Raw genomic sequence first — 14182 nt, 5'->3', positions numbered from 1 at the left:
TGTTGTCCTCGATAGCCTCAAGAATTCCATCACTGTGGTCTTCAATTTGTTAGTGTAAACTTTATCTTTCACGAGGCCCCAAAAGAAGTTGTCGCATAGTGTTAAGCCATTCCTGAAATATCGAGTGGTTCAAAGTACCACCTCTTGTTGGGGAATCTTTTATAAGTTTTTTTTTTTTTCAAAGAAGACCAACAGAGGAATATTCTCTCTTAAGCTTAAAACTCTTTATACGCCTTCCATGATCTTCTTAAGCAGTACAAGTCTTATTTCAGTTTTAAAAGACCTCTTTAAGATTATTCTCCTTCGACATACGCACTGATAAGAAAGAGCAGAAGAAGCCGGTATCAGTTCATGTGGCCGTTTAAGAGTTGAATTTGATCATTTTATTTGAAAACGTCTTCCGGAGCAGAACAGCGGTCATCGAAAAGTCGAAAAAAGTGAAATTATAAAAAAATATATTGAAGTGATATGTGGAAAATAAAAATATGGATAATACAATTATTTATAATTTTCAAAATCTCCCAAGAATTTCCAATCAAATCGAATAGTTTGAGTTTAGAAGTTCCACCCGCTGAAGTGGTAATGTGGTGTTAAAAACTTCGCGAAAAATTCCTTTTATTTCAAAGAATTTCAATTATTTTCTTTGTGCATTAGCTAAATTTCATGCGACGCTTTGGTTATTTGGATCGCAATCCCAACAATTCGGAAGCCTTGTATCATGAAAGTGCAATTGTGGAGGCCCTGAAGAATATCCAAAAATATGGAGCCCTGGAACAGACCGGCAAACTGGATGGTGATACAATGGAGGTATGTAATCAAAACACGCGAAGGCGAGCAGCTGACCAAAAGCAACTGATAACAACAAGCCTCTCATCTACTCACACGTCTGTGTGTGTGTGTGTGTGTGTGTGCGTTTTAGTGTATTGTAAGACAATTGATAAACATCATTGAAATTGTGCCAAAGAAGAGATCGAAAGTGTGCGTGTGTGTCTGTGGTTTGAATTCAATTTTTTTGTTTTCAATTCTATTTTTGTTCATTGAACTTGAAATTCTTTTTTTTTTTTTTTTTTTGTTTGGAATTGTTTATGTTTTTTGTTTATAATCATTGTTGTTGTTTACTTTTCTTTTTTGTTGTAATTCTTTTTCATTTAGCTTCTGACTAAGCCGCGCTGTGGTGTTCCCGATATTGAGGGCAAACCCTATTATCTTCAAAAACAGGATATGATAAATGTCAGCGACATAAAACAGCGCAAAAAGCGTTTTATTTTTGGAGCGAAAACATGGACCAAGCGCCACATCAAATATTTGTAAGTAAACTATGGGAATTATATACGGAGGGTGAAACCTACAGTTATATTGGAAAATTGAAGAACATGGGAAATTATTATTTTTAGATAAAGGTGACCTTCGGGATTGTATTAAAATTGAATCCTATTTTAGAAAGAAATCTATTTAAATTAATAAAATAGTAAAGTAATTAACTGACGGACGGAAGTATGGATTCATCAGACGGCTAAAGCTAGAATCTTGAATTTTTGGGGCGAAGGTCACTCTTGGTCCAATAGGGTCAGATAAGGCTTGGTTTTTGGAAATTAGTACTATAAAAGAGTACAGTCATTGACTGACGGACTGACTGGCAGACTTACTTAAGGATTCATCAAACGGCTAAAGCTAGAATCTTGAAATGTTGGGTGAGGGTCACTCTTGGTCTGATGGGGTCAGATAAGGCTGTGTTCATGGAAATTCTTACTAGATACGAAAAGTATTAAAAGGTACGATACGAAAAGTATTGAAAGGTTTTAGTACCTTTCAATAATTTTCCCCTTGTATTTGAGGTACCAGTAGAGCTAGAACTCTTAAGTATTTAATGAGGGTCACCGATGGAGTGTATGGTAGATGTACCAAAGGGTTTTTGAAAATTCGCGAAAAGTACTAAATGTGCTGCATTCGTATCATGTGAACGGCCAGAACTAAAAACTTGAAATTTGAAATAGGAATCAAGGTTGAGGAGCAGAGTCAATCTAAGGAGATAGTTTTGGAAGTGTGTATTCATGTATACGAAAAGTACTAAACGGTACTAAATTTAGTACAATTTGAATTTGAAGGAACGGATGGAGCTGAAATGCTGAAATTTGAAATTAACATTACTGGCGGAGTGTAGTATTGGGATATGGAGGAAGTGGTCAAATATTTTACTTATTTGTACGACATGTACTAAATGGTACTAAATTTGCTACAATTTCGATTAGGGTGAACCGATAGAGCTGGAATTCTCAAATTTAAAATTAAGATTGATATTGCATTGTAGGACTGAGGTATGTATAGAGTTTTGGAAATTCATACTTATGTGTACTAAATGGTACTAAATTTGGTATAATTTAAGTTTTAGTGGAACCGGTAGAGTTGGAATCCTGAATTTGAAAATAAGATTTCTATTGGACTGTATGATGTACTAAATGTACCAAATTGTACTTCATTTGAAACAAATTGGATTTTGGTGAACCAATAATCCTGATATCTTAAACATTAGAATTAAGATTGTTGTTGGAGTGTGGGATTAGTATATACACCTATATATCCCAATCCCACACTCCATTGCATTCTGGGACTGAGGTATGTAGATAGTTTTGGAAATTTTTACTTATGTGTATTAATGTTACTAAATTTGGTACAATTTGTATTTGAACTAACCGATAACCGGAATCCTAAAATTTGGAATCGGCACTACTGTGGGAGTGTAGGATTGGGGTATGTAGAAAGCTTTGAATATTTGTACTCATGTGTACTAAATATTACTAAATTTGGTAAAAACTGGGATTGTGATGAACCGATGGAGCTGGAATACTTAAAATTGGAATGAGAGTCACTGATTCTCTGTTGGTGGTTCGTTTGTGAACAAGATATGATTTTGGAAAGGGTGCTACAAGTGTGCGAAAAGTACAAAATAGTACTATATATGGTACAATTTGGTATTGGGTAAAGAGATAGTGCTTGCAATCTGAAATCTGTTATTGGGACCGCTGTTCATGTGTAGCCTGGGCTTATCTGGAATCGAGATATGGTGGTGGTTTTAGAAATTTGTGCTATAATTATATGAAAAATACTAAATATTACTAAATCTGGTATTGGATGAAGGAATAGAGCTGATATATAGAAATTTGAGATTGAAGGTCTGGTGGTATCTGAAATTGAGATATGGAGGTGATTAGGGAAATCTGTACTACAATTGTTTGAAAAGTACTAAGTGGTACTAAATTGAGTACTTAATGGAGTGATAGAGCTATAATCCTGGAATTTGATGTGGATGTCACTGTTGGTGTCTGTGTTTGAGTGAAGGGGTGATGGACGAAATTACAGAGTTGAAATTTGAAAATAATTTCACCGTTGCTATCTAAGATTAAGATATGGAAATTGTTTTAAAAATACGTTCTTTATCTGCACGAAAAGAGCTTAAATTTAATATTAAGTCTGTTTGTATCTCCTCGAAAGATTTATAATAGACCCTACAAAGTATATATATTCTGGATCAGCGTAAAATTCTAAGACGATCTAGCGATGTCCGACTTTCTGTCCGTATGTCTGTTGTAATCACGTTATCTTTAGAACGAATTGAGATAGAGGTAAGAAGGTTAAGTTCATAAATGGGTCGTGTCGGTTCATGTTTTCGTATAACCCCCATATAACAGTACACCCCGATATTCGGTATTTTCATGATTATAGCGTCATTATTTACCGGAATTATTTCAAATTTCGTATTTGAAGTACGTAATGGGTGCTACAGCCTATGTCAAAATGTTTTGTATGCAGGTTCACGTCTTCGTATTGTCTCCACATAACTGTTTTCATTTAAGTGGTAGTTTCCGGAAGTTTTATGAAAATTTGCAAGTTCCTTCTGAAATGTAATATTGAAAAGTTTTGTACAGAAAAAATGGATGTGGGTCCATTGTGCAATGATTGTATTATTTTTCTCCTCGGTAAATTTCAAAATAAAAGGTTTTGAAGTCCATTTTGTGTAAAAAGCAAACATTTTCCTATTTTTCTTGTCGAAAAAGGAAAGCCTTGAATAGTCTATAAAAATGAAAATTTAGTACGATGTATAAAGTTTTTATTAAAAAACTGATCAAATTGTATATTTTGAGTACTAAAAGGGACTAACATGAACTGTTGAAACGAATTTATAATTTTAAGGTGGACTTTTCGCTTATGAAGTAGCGGGTACATGCTTATTTTTATATATTGTGAAGTGTAGGTCTTCAGGTTAGATTTGGTAAAACTAGGGTGGTATATAAGTATTTTCCTCCGATAAACGATTTTCCGGTCTGATTGTATTGGACATAATGTTAATAATTTAACTATAAGAAATAATCATTTTTTTAAGTCTCTATGGCAGAATTATATTATATGATTAAGACTCATATCTAATTTCCTCTCATTTCTAATTTCCTATTTTCTCCAATGTTCTAGAATCGGAAATAGATCACTGAAAATCCCAGCCAAACAAGTTGAACGTGACATCGCTCGAGCATTTGAGGTTTGGTCTCAGTATAGCAATCTGAAATTCGAACGGGTCAATGATACCTCAGCTGACATAATAATCGGGTTTGGTTCACTATATCATGGCGACAAGTAAGTATCCGAAAAATATGTCACACAATCTAATAATAATTGATTACCTTCAGTTTCCCCTTCGATGGTGTGGGCAACATTTTGGCCCATGCATTCTATCCCTATGAAATGGGTTCCTGGGGCGGTGATGTTCACTTCGATGAAGATGAAAATTGGAAAGAAAACTCCCCTGAACTAAGTCAAGGTGTGGATTTTTATACGGTGGCTTTGCATGAATTGGGTCATAGTTTGGGTTTGGCTCATTCGCCAACCTATAGTTCGATAATGTTTCCCTACTACAAGGGACCGGATTATAATGTGCTGGATTATGATGATACATTGGCAATGTATGAGGCGTATGGTAGGATGAATAAATAAAAAAATTGAAAAAAATTTATAAACAATATTATTTTTGTAAAGTGAACAAAAAACTGGACGATGATGTGGAAGTGGTAAATGATGAAGAACAAAGAGAAGTGGAGGGAAGGGAAGAAGAATTTGTTGAACATACAACCGTTTCTTATGAGACAACAGATTACAGTACCGTATATAACGACTACATAACCAACACTACTGGCAAGCAGAGCTACGAAGAGGAGGTAAGGTATTCAGAAGTATTTCAGGTACTATGAATAACAACTAAGTTTTCTTTCAGACCAACACCAATTGGCCCAGCACATCAGGTGATGTGAAAAATCCATTTTCATCGAGCTTCGGCAGCACCACTTCCTATCCAACCCCAGGCTTGAATTCAAGAGATCGCTCATTCTATACATCCACCATACCACCCATATGCGATGGTAACTTCAATGCAGTTTGCCATTTCGAGGATCATGTACACATTTTCAAGGGCCAATATGTTTGGAAACTCTCAGCCCAGTACAGGGTTTTAGATGGTTATCCGAAACGTCTGCAGGAGGTCATTAAAGATTTACCGGAGCAAGTGAAAAAAATAGATGCCTGCTATGAGCGTTATGACAAAACGGTTCTATTCTTTACAGGTATTTTGGAGAATGAAATCTTTATCGAAAAATGAAATTAATTTAAAAAATTGCTATTTCTTAGGAACACAAATCTGGTATTATAAGGATGAACGGGTGTTGGACACCAGCCCTGTGTCGATAAACAGTCTTTTGGGCTATTCCACGAATGTGGTTCACGTGGATGCAGTTTTGTTATGGCGTAAGTTATATAAAATAATTTAGAAAGTATAAGTCTGTTTTCAGACAGAAATCTACCCTGAGTCTACGAAGATTTATCTAAGATTGCGAATAAAATGTATGTTTTTGAAGATGTTTTGGGACTTGGGACAGCAGGAATTTTAAAAAATCCACCTATATCTTCAATAACACCAGACTCACAACTTTTGCCAGCAAGTCCCTAATAAAGAAGTCAACGGCTGCAGAAGACCTCAATAAGTACTCAAGCAATGTTCTACAAGGATATGCAAGTCAACGGCTGCAAGAGACCTTAATAAGTACTCAAGCCAAGATCTACTAAGATATGCAAGGCTACGGCTGCAAGAGACCTAAATAAGTACTCAAACAAATATATGCAACTACGGTTACAAGAGACCTCAATAAGTACCCAAGCATAGATCTACGAGGATATGAAAGGCTAAGGCTGCAAACGCCTTTGTAAGTACTCTAGCAAGGATTTTCTAGGATATGCAAGTCAACGGCTGCAAGAGACCGCAGTAAGTACTCTAGCAAGGATCTTCTAGGATATGCAAGTACTCAAACAAAGATCTGCAACTACAGCTGCAAGAGACCGTAATAAGTACTCATACAAAGATCTACCAGAATATGCAAGGATACAGATATAAGATACCTTAATGAGTAATCAGGCAAGGATCTATCAGGATATGTAAGGCTACGGCTGCTAGAGACCATAATAAGTACTCAAGCAAGAATCTACAAGGACATGCAAGTTTACGTCGGTAAGAGACCTTAAAAAGTACTCAAACAAGGATTTACCAGGATATGCAAGGCAACGGCTGCGAGAAATCTTAATAGGTTCTCAAGCAAGGATCGTCTAGGATAACGAGTCTACGACTGCAAGAGACCTTAATAAGTACTCAAACAAGTATCTATAAGGATATGGAAGTCTACGACTGCAAGGGACAATAATAAGTACTGTAGCAAGGTTATTCTAGGATATGCAAGGCTACGACTGCGAGAGACCTTAATAAGTACTCAATTCTGTACAAGGTCTACGGCTGCAAGAGACCGTGTAAAGTACTTAAGCAAGGATCTACTAGGATATGCAAGTCTACAGCTGCAAGAAACCTTAATAAGTACTCAAACAAAGATCTACTATGATATGCAAGGCTACGGCTGCAAGAGCCCGTAATAAGTATTCAAGCTAGGGTATGCCAGTCTACGGTTGCAAGAGACCTTAATGAGCACTCAAGCAAGGATATTCAAGGTAAAGCAAGAGAACTTAGTAAATGCTCAAACAAGGATCTCCCAGGATATGCAATACCACGGCTGCCAGAGACCTTAATAAGTACTCTAGCAAGGATCTTCCAGAGTATGTAAGTCTACGGCTGCAATAGACAGAAGTACAGAATCAAGAAACTACCAGAATACGCAACTATGGCAGCCAAATCTCAATCTACGGCTGAATGAAACCTTAATAAATACTCAAGCAAGGATACTCTACGATATGCATATCCACGGCCGCAGCAGTTCCTTATAAGTTCTCAAGCACGAATATGTAAGGCTACGTCTAGGATTCTGAATATAGAGACCTGAATAATTATTCTAAGCCAAGACGTCTACAATTATTTTTTTTAAATATAATCACGACAATACTTAGTGTGATCATCCCCCGATGGTAGAGATGAGTCGCGTTATTTGTTATATGCAACGGTTCCCATACAGTCAACCTTGTTATATGCAACGGAAAATACAGTCACCCGCTTCAACATTTTGCAGATATATTATTTGTAATATTTGAATATTTTTGATGTATACCTATAAAGCCCTACTATTTTCTGCTTTTTTTAGCTAAAAATAATCGAACTTATATTTTCTCTGGATCGATATTTTGGCGCTACGACGACTATACGCAGCAATTAGATGAGGGTTATCCAAAATCGATGCAACGATGGCCAGGGATACCAGAAAATATTGATGCTGCTACGACAATACCCAATGGTAAAACACTAAATCACAGTTGAACCTCGTTTATCCAAGCCTATAATGAGGCTTTATTGCTGACACTTCTTTCTAAAGCATGGATAATCGGGTTCCTTCTACTCCATCAAACAACACTTCTAACTACTTCTTTTTTGTTTTAGGTAAAACTTACTTTTTCAAGGACAATCTCTATTGGCTGTATGACAATCAAAGAGTACGACCGCAACGTGGCTACCCTCGACGAGCATCAGCCGCATGGTTGGGTTGCACGGCAAGAACAACACGAATGCCATTTCGCAGTAACAATACAACAGTGACATTTATTTCAGTTTCTCCTTCGACTTCTTTGTCGGATTCTTCACAGTGGTCTTGAGCGGCGGATCTTCGCCACCATTCGACTTGGAAGCGAAGGATTTCGATACAGTTTTTGATCTTAATTTAGTTTTCTGTTTCTGTTTTTGTTCTTGTTGTTGTTGTTGCTTATTAGCCTTAATAGTTGTCGTATCTAGCTTAAGTTCTAATGCATAAATATAATAACGTATAAAACAATACGAAACACCAATGCCACAGTATGCTGAATACAATAGCAGCGGGACAAATGGCAGCTTTTCATTAAGTCCGGTTATGGGTCCAATGACATGTTCATAGATTGGTATCAAGACCAAACCATAGATGTAAAGATCCTCCAGTGCATTCATGGCGGGATGGGTTTGATAAAATCGCACATAGGCCAAATACATGAAGCCCATGTAAGCCAAATACAACGAATAACGTATGACAAACAAATCCACTTGGAACAACAGTGGGAATAAAGAAAAATAACCCACTGCACTTAACATAAAGGCATATTTTGCATCCGCGGCACTGACACAGAACAAGAAACTGCAAAGAAAGCGGGATGACATAAAAACACCATTAATGATTGAAAGTTAATTAAAAATGTCATTTTACTTACCAAAGTGGTATCAGACACATCAGTATGGCTTTCTCATGAACATGCCAGCCGAACATAAAGGAACAGGCCGAACAAATTACCACGGCGCGTATGAATGCAATTTTACTATGTCTGAAATGAAAGAGGAGAGAACGAGAGTGAGTGAGTGAGTGAGACACATAACAACAATGAAAGAAATTTAATTAAAGAAAGGTATTAGTGGGAAAACTGCTAATAATGACATGTTTTTCTTGGTAAGGCAGTAGTGAAAAGTTGCAAGGACGTTCGATGTGGTATGTTAGAACAATGGCGATGTTTGTGTATATACAACACTTTGGAATATTTTATGGAGTTAATGTATGGAAGTTTGTGATGATGAAAAGTTGTATTCCCATTTGTGGTTGTTAATTTTCCGTTGTTGTCTCCTTGAAGAGGAAAACTTATGGCAAAATTTGAGGAGGTTTTGTACACATGTGTATAACAATGGGTATGATAACAGCAATGGAGTCGTTAATTTAGCAAGAAAGCGATCTTATCTGAACTTTGAATGCAAGAAATATTTCGACAGATACCAAGTGTACCATTCGCCTGAGAAAAATATATAAACCAATCGCTGTATGGTATGGGTAACGTATATTTTTTAAGAATTCTTTGGAAATTGAACTTATATTTGAAAATGTAGAGCACAGGAGGCGAATTCAGGCGTAAGTTTTCTTTTCGTCAAATGTTATTATGGGTAGAATCCATAGATCAAGAAGAAAGTACAAAACAGTATTTCACAAATTTTACATTCAGATTTCAAAAAGTTTGCAAAAAAAGACAATGGCAGGAATGTCTCCTTGTAAATACATATTGATGTAGATAGTTCGATTTGAGAACGTGAATAGGACTGCTAAATATATAAAACTAGTAAAATCAATAAGGAAAGGCAAAGGTGGGGCGGTGTTGACTTCAGACGAGCCACCTGTAACAAATACACGTTTATATTGGTAATTTAAGTTTTTATTGCTTATTGTGGTTTTAGAGTGGTTTAAATTTAGAACAAGTAAAATAGAATCAGTCAGTGTTGCCGAAAGATGTATACCTCCAGCCTTGACTTATGATTATTCAAACTGTTGACTCTTTATGGGGGAGGTTCCGAAGCATTTGGCCAATATTGACCAATTCGTATCTGGCCTAAGACTGATAAAAATATTACAACGTGTCAGATTTGGACTATATCGGCTATTTCCTATACTTTATATGAGATATGTGAAAATTTTTGGAAAATATGGAAATATCCGTGAGGAAGCAGATATAACGGACAAAAGTATTCCATTTTCATTTTTATCAAATACAGATAAAAATATTGGCATGGACAAAATTTGAAAGAAATCGAAGATTTATATCCAATTTTAAACGAAATCATACATTTCGGTAAATGGCATATCCATTTGAGATTTCTGGTGAAGAGAAATATTTAGATATAGGAAGTTGAAAAGAATCGCCGACTTGTTTAACAAGTTATGACAGACTGTGACTCTATGTGGGTGAGGTACCATAAGGGGTTGACAGATATATATCACCTTTATAGCAGATCTTGCGTTAGCAAACATATTTGGATGTGTGACATTTGAAGAGAGTTGGATGCTTACTTCGCTTTCTTTGAGCGTTTTATTTTTAAAAAATCTTGAACTCTATGTCGGTGATGTACAAGAAGAAATGATCCGATCTGTATAACAGATCTTGTGTTGATAGAAATTTTGAGATGTGTCAAGTCTGAATGGATTCTGATGTTCATTTCGCGTTTTATGAGCTTCATGGATACTCACAATTTTGACTCTTTGCGAGGAAAGGTACCAGAAGGAGTGAACCGATATATCCCATTTTCACAACAGATACTAAAAATATCGTGATGTGTGTAATTTGAAGAGAACCGGATTTCTATTTCGGATTTTATGATCGTTCGGTTATTCAAAACTTTGACCCTTTGTGGGGGAGGTACCAGAAGGAATGGTCCGATCTCTACCATATTTTAAACAGATCTTGTGTTGATAGAAATATTGAGATGTGTCAAGTCTGAATGGATATTCAAAGTGTTGACCCTTTGTGAGGAAGGTACCAGAAGGAGCGGACCGATATATTCCATCTTCACACCAGACTTTGGGTTAATAAAAATATTTTGATGTGTATAATTTGAAGACAATTGGACCCTTACATCACATTTTATAAAAGTTATAATAATTATTCAAAGTTTTGACCCTTTGTGGGGGAGGTACTTGATGGAGTGGACCGATATTGTCCATTTTGGCACCTAACCTAGCACTGTTGGAACAAAATCGGATTATCCTTTCTCTTTCTGTGCAGTAAATAATTTTCTTTGAAAATGTTGACATTTTGGGGGGAGGTACCAAAAGGAGTGAAGTGATATTCCCATCTCCGAAATCGATCTAAGTTTGACAATAATATTACGATGCACTAAGTTTCGATCAAATCGGATACCCCCTTCGAGAGTTATCATGCGCAGCAGCCAGACAGACAGACGAACGGACATCGATAGATCGACTCCAAATGTCCTAAGACGGATTTGGTCCAAAAGACCTGGGGTCTAAAACCGTTATTTCGATGAGGCACGTTTTGGCCGTATCAAATGATATTTACCCTCTCTAGCCATATGACTGAGGGTATAATAAAATCAATAAAATGCAGGAAATTGAGCGGGTTGAGTGCTACAGGAAACCATCGGCCACTATAGATAATATTCTGGTACAGGGGCTCTTGTAAAACGTCACCGAAGGTAGAACCCATTGCAACTTTGAATACAAAATTTGAAACAATTGCTTGGAAAAAAATGTGGATAAAATCATCAATGCACCGAATATTTGGACGTTTAGTTTAATGGGGGTTCTACACAAACGTGAACCGATGTATCTCATTGTTATTAGCAATCATTTGTGAAAAAATGTAAGCTGTTATGTCAAATATATATACCAACGAGATGTTCCAAATATTCCCTACTTTGTATGGTGGAGGGGATAATTAGTCCCATTAAAAATATAATAAGAGGAAGGAAATCTGTAAAAATATTTGAGAGTAAAAATAATCAAGGAAACGTAAGTTAAATTAGTTAATTCGACCAAGAATGAATTAGAATATTATAACAAACGAAAAAGAGGATTTTTCTTTATGTCCTAACAAGAAGCCAGGAGCTAACAGTTCGGTATACGTCACGACTATGTGTTTTAAGTTAAACATAAATTATAATGCAAGTATTAATTTTAGATTATCTTTAAATTATCATATTTTTAGAGTTACTCTTCCTAAAGCAAACAACAATTCGGGAAAAATTTTAAAGAAAAAAATGCTCACCTTTTACTCTGATAACGGCACAGTCTTATTAAAATAGGTACCATTGTACCCAATGTAAGAACAAAAGTAACCACAGGACGTACAGACGGCAAGACGACATGTTCAAATTCTTGGACCAATCCCGAAGTAGTTGATGCACCCGTTTTGGAATGGGTACGCAAAGCCACCGCAGCAACTTTATCAGCTGTATTATAAAGAGCCCAAAAATTTGGAGCCCAATAGGCATGAGTCAGACCACGTTTAAAAGGAAATAGGCGACTCAAAACTTGAGGCATATCCCGCCAAAATGGACCAAATGATAATACGAATGGAGTCAAACCAGCTGCCAAAAGTTTTGCCAAAGCAAACACTGGGTTTTTACTTGGATCCAAGCAATAGTGTCTCAACAAATAAATGCCAAATGCTGGTGCCATATAAACAAAGATATGTTTAAAGTTCAGTAGGCAGGCAAACACAAATGCACACATAACATAACGTTCCTCCAGCAAATAGCTTATGCTCAGCAGCAGTATGCCAAAGAGAAAACCATTATATTGGAAATGTATGTGATCCACAAAGATGAGGCCAATGTTTAGAAGTAAAAATGTCTCCACAGATGCCTGATGCATTTTGATGCCCATCCGTTTAAGAGCTCTCAAGCAACGCCACACACCGTACATATAGACAAAATCCATAACCATTACTGATATTCTTTGGAAATATTTTGTTTCCGTTGAGGCATAATTAAGATTATTGATTTCCAACATCTTGGGATCCACAAATGCGGCTACCTTGGAGAGCGCCCACTCAAAGTAGGCAAAAAATGGTGGATAATCTAATGTCCATTCGCTGGTTGCCTCATAGTACCATTGTTTGATGGGCAGTGAATTTGTAATGGCCAACCAGTTGCGATGCACCTCAAAATCTGTGGAGTGGCTAGACAAGCAAATTTATATTTAGAAACGTTTTTTATGAGCTCCCACTTACTTTACTTACTACGCCGGAACAAGCATTAGTTTCAAACATGATGCCAAGGCAAACAAGGACCACAACAGTGAGCCCTCCAACCCCATGGTGACCAAAATCTCCATAAACTCCTTGGATTTATTTGGCAAAAATTTACCGGCTTATTCCAAAATTAAGCGGTGCGTTGTTATTTAGTGATGACAATTTATTGTTTTTCTTATCAGCTGTGTTATCGATGACGTGCCCCTATGGAAAGTGTTGCCATATCATCATCGATATCAAAATGCAAGACAACAGCTGTTAGTTGTGTTAGGGCAGTTCACAGCGGAAAAGAAATAAGTTAACGTATTATTTTGAAAGTTTTTTTTATAAAAATATTTATTTAAGAAAAATTAAATATAGAATAAAAAATGTATAAACAGTGTTTTCAGTTCATGTATTTAAAGTACAAGAATCGAATACCTGAAATAGAATCGAGTATAAGTGTGTACGATAACCCAATATTTTTTAATATTTTGTACACATTTTTTTTAGAAAATGAATGCAAAGGAATGCAAAAAAATGATATTAAAAAATGTTATAAAATCCCTTGCATGATAATGTAAGTTAAGCGATCGATGCGTCCCGAACTATTAGCTCCTGAGATTTTGTTGAAACTTATTTTCGTCTACTCCATATCTCCTGTATTCTTTTTCCAGGTTTGTTTATGTTTAGCTATAAAATATTTTGTTAAAATGTCGGATATGGTATTTCCAGTAACATTTACTCAGTAAGAATTTATTGAGAAAAAAATACGAATTCTTCTCTCTCGAGAGAAAAATTTGAAAAAGTAAAATAACAGCATATTGCAAAACATTATAAGTTTGATAAAAAAGGAAAATAGGAAAATATTTTTCAGATTATGAACATTCGACACTTTATTAAACCATTAAAGTCCTAAATTTGCATAAAATTGTTACTGACTGTTGTTCGATAACTTTTTGTAAAATATACACGCGAGAGAGAAAATGCTCTCAGTTTAGGTTGCTGAGTAATTTGTACTGAAAAGGTATCGTACAGACATAAATTGCTTAGTAAAGTAAAATAGTAAAATTGCTGTTCCAGAACTTTTCCGTTATGATATAGAAAAAAGTGGAAAAGTAGAGTAGATTCTTACAGGTTCTGGAACAGAGCAATTAACAAATACAATTTGTTACACATTACGGGC

At 35.9% G+C, this 14182-nt stretch overlaps 2 protein-coding genes across 2 annotated transcripts; one reads left to right on the top strand and one right to left on the bottom strand.

Moving 5' to 3' along the window:
- The first annotated feature begins 663 nt into the window (after positions 1 to 663).
- On the top strand, positions 664 to 7789 carry LOC101896061 (matrix metalloproteinase-2-like). The gene is made up of 8 exons (XM_059121571.1): positions 664 to 807; positions 1153 to 1307; positions 4465 to 4626; positions 4680 to 4966; positions 5026 to 5204; positions 5261 to 5606; positions 5671 to 5787; positions 7617 to 7789. The coding sequence occupies exons 1-8, from the start codon at positions 664 to 666 to the stop codon at positions 7787 to 7789; spliced, it is 1563 nt and encodes a 520-aa protein (XP_058977554.1).
- Positions 7790 to 8040: 251 nt separating this feature from the next.
- Positions 8041 to 13198, bottom strand: LOC101896220 (probable dolichyl pyrophosphate Glc1Man9GlcNAc2 alpha-1,3-glucosyltransferase). Its single transcript, XM_005181090.4, has 4 exons — positions 13006 to 13198; positions 12031 to 12945; positions 8704 to 8814; positions 8041 to 8630 (listed from the first exon to the last, which is right to left on the bottom strand). The coding sequence occupies exons 1-4, from the start codon at positions 13098 to 13100 to the stop codon at positions 8069 to 8071; spliced, it is 1683 nt and encodes a 560-aa protein (XP_005181147.3). The 5' UTR covers positions 13101 to 13198; the 3' UTR covers positions 8041 to 8068.
- Positions 13199 to 14182: the final 984 nt, after the last annotated feature.

The sequence above is a fragment of the Musca domestica genome, unplaced genomic scaffold (genome assembly GCF_030504385.1).
Source record: "Musca domestica strain aabys unplaced genomic scaffold, Musca_domestica.polishedcontigs.V.1.1 2, whole genome shotgun sequence".
Classification (NCBI taxonomy): domain Eukaryota; kingdom Metazoa; phylum Arthropoda; class Insecta; order Diptera; family Muscidae; genus Musca; species Musca domestica.
This window is presented reverse-complemented; position numbering and strand designations above follow the sequence as displayed.

Bases quoted from the DNA above. Each gene is read 5' to 3' on its own strand.
- LOC101896220 (XM_005181090.4), bottom strand. From the start codon at position 13,100: ATGGAGATTTTGGTCACCATGGGGTTGGAGGGCTCACTGTTGTGGTCC. The intron at 12,946-13,005 runs GTAAGTAAAGTA...TTGCTTGTCTAG, and splicing joins CTAATGCTTGTTCCGGCGTA to CCACTCCACAGATTTTGAGG. The intron at 8,815-12,030 runs GTGAGCATTTTT...CTTTCATTTCAG, and splicing joins TGCCGTTATCAGAGTAAAAG to ACATAGTAAAATTGCATTCA.
- LOC101896061 (XM_059121571.1), top strand. From the start codon at position 664: ATGCGACGCTTTGGTTATTTGGATCGCAATCCCAACAATTCGGAAGCC. The intron at 1,308-4,464 runs GTAAGTAAACTA...CCAATGTTCTAG, and splicing joins AAGCGCCACATCAAATATTT to AATCGGAAATAGATCACTGA. The intron at 5,607-5,670 runs GTATTTTGGAGA...GCTATTTCTTAG, and splicing joins AACGGTTCTATTCTTTACAG to GAACACAAATCTGGTATTAT.